The sequence below is a fragment of the Diadema setosum genome, chromosome 6, assembly GCF_964275005.1.
Source record: "Diadema setosum chromosome 6, eeDiaSeto1, whole genome shotgun sequence".
NCBI classification, from domain to species: Eukaryota; Metazoa; Echinodermata; class Echinoidea; order Diadematoida; family Diadematidae; genus Diadema; species Diadema setosum.
The window spans coordinates 19,535,808-19,545,465 of NC_092690.1; the positions used below are offsets into that span (position 1 = coordinate 19,535,808).

At 39.6% G+C, this 9,658-nt stretch overlaps 1 protein-coding gene across 3 annotated transcripts; it reads right to left on the bottom strand.

The window, feature by feature from the left end:
• Positions 1-215: 215 nt before the first annotated feature.
• LOC140230000 (tubulin-specific chaperone cofactor E-like protein) lies at positions 216-9,639 on the bottom strand. Of its 3 annotated transcripts, none has more exons than XM_072310201.1 (6): positions 9,489-9,639; positions 7,524-7,719; positions 6,343-6,500; positions 4,480-4,667; positions 2,787-3,302; positions 216-753 (listed from the first exon to the last, which is right to left on the bottom strand). In XM_072310201.1, the coding sequence occupies exons 2-6, from the start codon at positions 7,702-7,704 to the stop codon at positions 435-437; spliced, it is 1,362 nt and encodes a 453-aa protein (XP_072166302.1). In that variant the 5' UTR covers positions 7,705-7,719; positions 9,489-9,639; the 3' UTR covers positions 216-434. The 3 variants fall into 3 exon arrangements, with proteins under 3 accessions (XP_072166302.1, XP_072166303.1, XP_072166304.1); XM_072310202.1 differs by having other exon boundaries at positions 9,503-9,609; XM_072310203.1 differs by lacking the exon at positions 9,489-9,639 and adding an exon at positions 9,060-9,193.
• Positions 9,640-9,658: the final 19 nt, after the last annotated feature.

Below are 9,658 nucleotides of genomic sequence, written 5' to 3' on the forward strand. Positions count from 1 at the left end.
CAGCATCGCATGATCTTGGTGACAATCGCTGCTGGAAAATGCATAGACGTCTGCATAAGAGTGCGCACGGTAATATGGCGGCACAGCTTTTACTGTTCTTACAGTGTGAACGGGCTAATGAGATATCCAGATATTTTTCTCTAGAGATCAGTGACATTTCCACACTTTATTCCCTCCGCTCTGAGATAAAAAAGAACAACTAAACACACACAAAATACTGCTAATCTAAGACTGGGTATTGGGAGAAAGCTTCTGCGATGACATGGGGAGGCAGAATAGCCTAGATACCTATTCAGAGGTGACACACCATTATCATTCATTTTCATACTTCTAAAAGTTGACCCTACGTTGACCCTACGACTCGCAATGCGAAGCTGTCAGTCTACTTGTTCTGAAAACCAAAAGTAGGACAGCCGCTACCACGCTGGACCAGCTCACACCCTGCGCACGACCTCGAAAATGTCCCCTTCGTCGACGCGATACGAGTAAATCTTCCTGTTCGGGAATCTCAGTTCTGAGTTTAATGTCAGCTCAGGCTCGTTCGCCAGGTGGAAAAGCCTGAACTTGGCCAGCGGCAGCTCTACAATGGCCGCAATCTCTTTCTTCAGCTGACTGACATTTTGCCTTGTGTCCACAACATAATCCAATGTCTTCTCATCGTGCAAGATTTTGCAGTTGAACTTGACCTTGGGCCTGAGGTCAACGTTGGCCAGTACCTGGGGCGTACCGTGCTTGGACAGAAGTTCTTCATACCTGAAGACAGGAAAGGCATAAAGAAGGAGTAGTCTTGGGGCTGAGAGACAAACCTCATTTTACCGTCCACTCAACTTTTTTTTTTTTTTTTTTTTATGGTTTTATCTTATTTAAAGGATGCTGAATCTGAATCTTGATGACGTAACTCTTGCATCCTCGAGGGTTTTGAGATATTCAAGATAGCTGCCAAAATGGCAGCTAAGATCTGAAATTCCTATACATATCCTTTTGAATGGTAGAAAAATGGAAACAAATACGAAAGTATTAACATGGTTTCAAGGGAGCTGAATATGAAACTTTGGATGATGCAAGTTTTGCATCCTTGAGGATTTAAAGACATTCCCGATGACATAAAGACATTCTCCGAGCCCCCCCCCCCCCAGATCTCAGCCGCCAACCGCACGATAACGACGAAAATCGGCACACACATTGCCTATGACGTAATCTAAAGTACCATCAAGTTAATTTAAAAAAGAAATTGTCACCTATGCTAAATTATGCTAATTATGCATAATGATGCATGAAATCAGACAATTTGGTATAAATCACAAAATAACGCCCAAAACAGGCACATTTTTCGTGTAAATATTCTTTTTAGTGTCCTTAGCAAATGTAAGAGAAAAAAAATTGTTCCATCAGGAAAAATTTCTTAAGTATTTCATTGTTTTTTAATTTCTTATGTATTTCCTTGCTTTTTTGACTTTATGTTTTTCATTGTTTTTTTCAATGAAATTTGTTCCCGACATTGTTCCGAATAAGAAAATATGCTATTAATTGATTTTTATCAATAAAACCCAAAAATAATCATGCTTTTATGAAATTTGCCCCTCGACGTTCCGCGCGATGTATCGCTAACGCGAAAAGCTACTAGTATCGCCGTGACATTTCATAATTTTTTTCTTTCGAGTCTCCCGCATCCTTTGACACCAAATTTGCGATGCCCGGTTGCGCGGTTACGAAGTCGCGGAAAAATTGCTGAAAAACGTGAATTCATGTACAATTTCAATGCAAAGTGTGCTTACAAGCAAATTTCATAAAAGCATGATTATTTGGGGGTCTTATTGATTAAAATCAATTAATAACATAATCTATTTTCTTATTCGGAACAATGTCGCAGACAAGTGTCATTGACAAAACAATGAAAAACATAAAGTTGAAAATACAAAGAAAAACATAAGAAATTCAAAAAACAATAAAATACTTAAGAAATTTTTTCTGATGGCACAATTTTTTTTTTTAATATTTGCTCAGGACACTAAAAAGAATATTTACACAAAAAATGTACCCATTTTGAGCTTTATGTAGCAATTTACACCAAATTGTCTGATTTCATGCATCATTATGCATAAATTAGCATAATTTAGCATAAATGATGATTTTTCTTTTTAAATGTAACTTCGTGGTACTTTAGATTATGTCATAGGCAATGTGTGTGCCAATTTTCATCGCGATTGCGCTATTGACGGCCGAGATCCGGCTCTATGATCTACCTAAATAGCCCGGCCTAGTTAAATATACCCATTTAATGCCAATGCATCTTCCTTGCAACTCATCCAGATGGATTCCTACAATATAGCCTCCATTAAAAAGACTTCCAAAATGTTGGGATTCCAAAGTAAACAGGGGATATTATAAAAGTACTGTACAGCATGGATCAGATTTTGAAGTCAACCCTTGAAATAAATGTCATACCTGCTGTCTTAGAGCATAATGGATGTATTAGATATCTTATATGGTATGACACTGATTATGCCTTCCATTGCTTGGTACGAACATGGGTACAAATGTTAGTATTTATATACGTTAGTAGCATTCATATAAAAATTATTATTTGGACTTTTTGTGATCTGTGCCATTCACTGCTTACAGCAATGTTGAGTAACCGTTGTCTGCTGAGTTCAGCTGCACAAATTCTGATCTTTGCCGTTCATGTAGTACAGTCACATGTGACATTGACAAAGGCAAGAAGCCATTACTCAAGAGTGCTGCTAAATTTGTACTTTGGGCATGACTACGCTCACACTGCTTCTCACCTCTGCGGATTATCTTCGCTGTCGCTCTCGTAGTACTTGCGCACAAACATCCTCTCCGCCTCCTCTCTCTCCTTCTCCGTGACGGCACTGCGGTTGAGAGAGACCACTTTGTGGAGGCGTGCCACCACCATCTGCCTCATCTCCTTTTCCTTCTTCTTGGGCTCCTTCGTTGCCGCGGCGATGGCCAAGAGAGGAATGCTGTGCAGGAGGACCTCTTTCAGCTCCGGGAAGTGGTCCAGCTTCTCCACCTCTTCCCAGGAGTCCAGCAGTGTCTTGCTCAGGCACAACATCCGTAGCCGTGGGAACCGGGTGGGGTCACAGTCCTGCAGTGTCCTGATGGGGTTCTCCATCAGGACCAGAGTCTCCAGTGAGGGAAAGGCCACGCCTAGTTTTTCAATTTCCTTCCAGTCTTCAACCCGATTACTGTTGAAATGCAGAAGCTTCAGCTTGGGGTGGCAGTTTGGAGGGACGCCCACTATTGTGTAGTTGTTCAGGCTAAGATGCAACTCCTCCAAGCTTTTACAGGAAATAGAATAACACTGATAAGGTTATTTTCACCTCTCTCAGATCTTACTGGCTGGTCGAAATGTTCCATTATTATGATTATCCTAGGTAACAGTGATTAAAAGGGTTAAGCACCATTTTGAAACACTCTAACCCTAACCAGGCCGGGCTTTTTGGCCTGTTCTGTGGCCGGAGAAGGGTTGATTCAACCCCCCCCCCCTTTTCACTTTCTATATTTTATATTAATTAATATGTGTGAAATCATAAATTTTGCTCTAATTCAGAAAATAAAGCTAATGGCATCCTAATTTTTGGTGACATTATTCTTTGTGGCATTGCTAACAATGTACTTGAAAAAAAAATTCGGTATCAAAATTAATTTCTTATGTATTCTATTGTTTTATGAATTTCTTATGTATTTCTCTGCTTTTTAACCTTTTGGGGTTTTTTTTTATCCTTTTTTTTTTTAAACTAAATTTATTACATAACCTTTTTAAAGCATTATGCTGAAATTAATTGATTTCAGCTCTTGAAAGTGAAAATAATCATACGTTTTTGTTTGAATAAGGTGAAAAAACTCCATTTGCATAGACTTTGTACACAAAATCACGTTTTTAAGCCATTTTTGGTCTGACAAGCATGTATAAAAGGTCGTGCAGCGTCGTAACGCTATGTCCGATTTTCACAAAAATGGTGTCGTAAGATGTGCGCGACTTGAATATAAAAAGTCTGTGAATGGCGTGGTTAAAAAAATTCACGAGGCAGAATAGTCGCGGAAAATGTCAAGCGAGAGGGGGTTGATTCAACCCATTTGCTGTAAGGGATAGAAAGAAATTGAGATTATCTTTAATTTCTGCAGAGGATTGTCAGTCTCTGGTTAAGATCAATTAACTTCATTACAATGTTAATGGAAGGACATCAAATAATCGTGTATAAAGTAAGCTAAGGCACCCTAGTTGATTGCCCACTTCAGTTGAACTGTACCAGTTGTTTTTTGCTGTTTGGTTATTAAAATTTACAATGTCTTACTCCATGACCTGAGACTTATGGTGTAAAAAGAGAAGGATATGGGAAAATTAAAAACAGACCAGGAAGGGGACCACCACTGCACCATTTTTTTTTCTTTTTTCGTATATCTAGAGTGGAAAAGCCACTGGCAATTTACTTCAAACAGAATGTAATTACTCACCTAGGTAGAAAGGTCATAAGTCTGTGGACGGTTTCCCACGAAACATGGCAGCTGTTTAGCACCAGCCTGCAAATGGGCTCCATCGAGTTCTGGCCAACATGCAGAGGTGGGGGCGGAGCTTGGTGTAGAGGATTGAAGCTGAGGTTTAGGTGGACCAGATCTGGCACCTTGCTCGTGATGGTCATGACCTAAGGGGTGCAATTATTACGTAACAGGTAAAGGCGCTGGTTCTTTGTTCATGTATAGTGGTAAAACATAATATTGTCACTCCTTTTATAAGTGTCTTCACTAAATACTGGGCAATATCTTACTCTTTATCAAAATATTTTCATGGACATTGGTGAACATTTATGCATCATTTTTTTTTTTTATTATTATTATTATCAGTACCTGACCTTTCTTACATGCTCTCTACTGATGTGCTACATACATAGCTGTCACCATAACAACATGGGAGCACTCTAATATAGTTTAGTAGCAGTCTTTCTTGGTTGCTTCAACTCTTCCCTATAAAATGTTATCTGAGGTTGTCCTATGTTAACAAAAGAACTGGTATGGAATCTTAACTCTGAGAATGTACAAGAATCACATCCCTACAGACTTTATGCATATTAACCCTAAAGGGGCCGGGCTTTTTGGCTATGCTCAGACCGGGGGGGGGGGGGGGGGGGGGGGGGGGGGGGGGGGGGGGGGGGGGGGGGCGCGGATTCCGCCCCCCCCCCCCGAGATCTCGGCCATCGGTGGTGCGATCGCGATGAAATTTTGCATGCGTGAGACCCACATCATAATCTACAAGATTGTGTTATAAGATTTTTTGAAACAATCAATTTCTAATTTTAATTAATTAATTATGCAAATTAAGCTCAAGGTGATATTTTAGCTTAATTACAAGCATTGAGAGTCTAATTTTTGATCTGTAAATCTGTTTTAGCATATTCAACAATTGTACATCACAAAAACTTCCAAAACTCATTTCAATTCTTATGTATTTTATTGTTTTCAGAATTTCTTATGTATTTCTTTGTTTTTCAACTTTTGTTTTTTCTTTGTTTTTTCATTGGAAATTGTCACTGACCACTTTTCTACCATAATTAGCACAAAATTAATCAATGAAAGTGATTAATTGTAAAAATAATCAGGTTTTTATGCCTTTCATGACAGAGCACTGTTTTCCATAGGAAATGTACACAAAATCACAAAATTGTGCCCGTTTTGGAGCGACATTCTGTTACAAAAATGGGCGTGGCTTCGCAAAAGTATGCGCGGACGTTGCAAATTTGGTCTCAAAAGTTGCGCGAGACTTGAACGAAGAAAGTCAAGAACCCTCGCGATGAGGCCTTCTCGCGTTACAGAATTATAGCGCGAAACGTCGAGGGGGGGGCGGACGTCGAGGGGGGGCGGATCCCCCCCTGGCCCTTTTAGGGTTAAGTTATATGCATACTTGCAACTTTGGCATGTATTCTTGGGTTGCAGTATAATAGTGATGCATGTTATGGTATAGCATGGTTTCTACAATTTTTGTTTGTTTGTTTGTTTGTTTTTTTCCTTCCCTTTGAGAGTGTCTTACAGTAACCACTGATGTCCTATCTGGGCCCTGTTTTATGAAGAGTTCAAATTGGTTATCTAGTTGATTTCTGTCATAAGTCTATGGCAGCCTGTGTGTTAAGGACATTTAAAATTGATTAAATGTCTTTTAAGAAGTCACAGAAGTATTGCGTGAAAAATATTCCACACAACTCGAACCTGCCAACAGAACTTGTCAAAGTGTTTGCATGTACAGTGTAGACAGTGCCAGCTATAAATTATCAATATAATATGAAAGTTCTCTTTGTTTGAGAAAACCTGTTTTCTTTTTCAACACACCTCCTCCCAGCTACTCAGGGAGTTTTCGGCCAGGTCAAGTTCCTGCACATTGGCACAGAGCTGCGTGAGCTTGTCCTCTTCCCCGGCCGAGCAGACATTGCAACGATGAAGGACCATGATACTCGGCAGCTTCAAGAATGGTGTTTCTGCTACAAGTTCTGCATGAGGGAGGGAGATGGATTAAAGAGTATGTCACAAACTCTAAGAAAGTTCAAGAGGAAGCCATTGTGATGCTGATGTAATCCTGGGGTCTAGGGCAATTACCCTAGACCCTTCCCCTGTCCCTAACCCTTATCCTGATCAAGGTAATCCTGTATTAAAAGGAAACAATCTAAATATTGGTGTTAGGGGAAAAAAAAAAAACAACTAAATGATCTCGTCGTCACGGTCGACTATTTCAAATTTTATATTCTACGTTGAGGATCAAAGAAATCCTCTGAGACACAGAACAGGGTTCCTTTGAACAAGCCGAACATGTAGGTCTGAAACGATGGAACACACCTTCCTTTCCTTTTTGTCTTTGTGGCATGACAGTGGTGATGATGTCTTGTTTAGAAACATGATGTATTTTTTAGAAATTGACTCCCCATTGTTATATGCTGCACATTTCTTTCAGTTCAAGTTCACACATCACAGTTTCAGGAATATCAATCAAATCAGCTGCCTACAGTCATGAAAGGCTACCTGACTGAATGGTGCTCCCTGATAATCTTTGTCACAAATACCAGTATACAAATGTTTTGGTATGTGATTGAGTGAGGCTATGGTACATTACTCCCAATCTTTGCTAACATTTTGTTAACTCTTATCAATAAATGACACACATATATTTAAACTTGAACTTGTCATTTGAATCGCATTGAATAAACCCAAGTATTCATCATCTCAGGCATTTCAAAAGTTTAATGATTTTTCTGCGAAGTCAGTTATTTTTGTTTTCCCCTTGATTTTCTATTTCTTGATTTGAAGTTGATGCATACAATATTACAAGAACAATATATGTCCTTGCATCACAAACACCAACAAAAAAGTTTGTGTGTGCCTTTTTGTTGGCTTTGTGATGCTGGTGACATGAGATGGCATGAAAGGACAGCAAGACAAGAAATCTAAGTTACAAGCTGTATTCTTCTCATTCTCTTTTAAACCTGTTAAGAGTGTTAATCTATTTTCATCATCTTTACCTTCTGAATTTTTCTTGGCTGGTGCACTGAAGAACACCTGAACGTTTCCCAGGTTATGTTTACCCGACACCATGCTGCCATATTTCTGTAGGATAGCATCGACCAGGGAGCTAGCTGGACTTGCCTCACAAGGTGTACAGTCAGCAATATTTTTAGCAGGCCCTGTTTCACTCTGCTCCATGGTGGAAGAAGGAACCTGTTCAGGGGTTAAAGGTTAAAGGGGACAATTATCAATGAGATCACATGTACAGAAGAATTGGGTATGTTTATCTAAAAAAGAAAAAAAGCAAAAACAAAAATGAGGCAGAATCATGATCCTAAGCGCACTTGAGGCCTTCTCAGGCAGTAAACGCAACCACATTTTCAAACCCATTTTGAAGCGCCGATTTGAAATGCCATTCAAAGGGTGATTTAAAACATGTTTGAGACCACTATTGTTTTTTTCTGTGAGTAGATAAACACAATGCCACATTAAAACACATTATATCTGAGCTGCCAAGGCCACATGTCAACTTCCAGCTGTTTCTGAGTATAACTATGAGTATGAGACATTCGTATACTGTGTATGAAGTGATGAACACTGTATGAATCTCCATTCGTAAGGCTCTCTTGCGAACACCCCATAGAGTCTTCTGTGTACAAATGCAACATGGTTGACCAAAAGATCGGTCTGTATCTGGTCATCGGGGATACATGTCTGTTCCGCGGAGACTGCGTCTGGCTTCACGGAATCCCCTCCTCTACGGAGAAGAGCTAATAAGTGATAAAGTAAAAAAATAAATAAAAAAAAAAACAAATAAAAGACTCCTCCATGGAGATGGATTTTTCTTTCTAACAACATGGCAAAGGTGTTAATTCTTATGATGAAATCTCACAAATTTGAGACTTTTAAATCTGAAATTGTCTCGCGAACTTAGGATTATACGAAAACTACCAAAATCTTAAGAGTTGGACAACACCATCGACCTGGGGGGTGTTTCATCCATTTAGTCAGCGCTGACAAGTTGTCAGTCACTGACAATTTCAGCAAAATCCTTGCTTTTGATTGGCTGAGATGCTCTGGTCACTGACTGTTATTATGGATATTGTCAGTGACTGGCAACTTGTCAGCACTGACTAAATTGATGAAACAACCCCCAGGCTGCAAGCTTTTGAATGGTTTAATTTACGAAAGGTCTAGATCTACACAACACTGGTTTCACACAGTCTTCTTACAGAAGATCTCACGAACTCTAAAAATCATTCTTTTGACATTCGGAGCAGTTTTTTTAAGGCATTTGTGACCAAGCCTTAATCTACGTTTACGTACTGCTGTAGCCCGACCAGACGCTGTGCTTCGCACAGCTATTTATACAGCGACTGGGCTGTGTATGATGTATAAATATGTTATCTTATAAATATGTTATCTTATCAGCTATTTGTCATGATTGTCAAATCATTGATTTTTGTCTTTTTGCCCAATGTTAGAATTTTGTAATTTGTTATTCTTGGTGGAATTGATTAAATAAATTGAAATTGAAATTGTATAGTTAGTACTGCTGTAACATTGCACAGCACACAGCAACAATGCCAACAGCTTTGCTCAACCAGTGCTCATCTCATCCTCGGTCCTGTGCTGTGTGTAGGTTGTTGCCAGCTGTCCAAGTAAAAACCTCGTCGTGAAATCCACACTGCACCACACTCGTCGCTCGTTCGTATCTTGACCGACAAGTCTGTCTGTCTAATTCCGCGAAAAATTTCTCATTTATAATGATGACATTTGCTGGGTCAGTTTTTCGCTTCAAACTGACCCAGCAAATGTCATCATTATAAATGAGAAGTTTTTCGCGGAATTAGACAGACTTGTCGGTCACGTTCGTATCGTACCGGTAATAAAATAAGTAATAAAATAAGCTAAGTGCCTGGTATGGTTTATGTCGGTATTATCAATCCTCCACCACCACATACACAGCAAGGTTTACTTACCTTACTCTACTTACTGGGCTGCCAAAATAAGAAGATCACTATCCAAGCAGGCAGCAGGCCCTACCGCACATTCTTAGCAGAGCTAGATGTCCCCGATGACCTTCACATATACACCGCCGCCTCTGCTACTACAGTACACCACCGGTTGAGTTGTGGATACGAACGCTTCC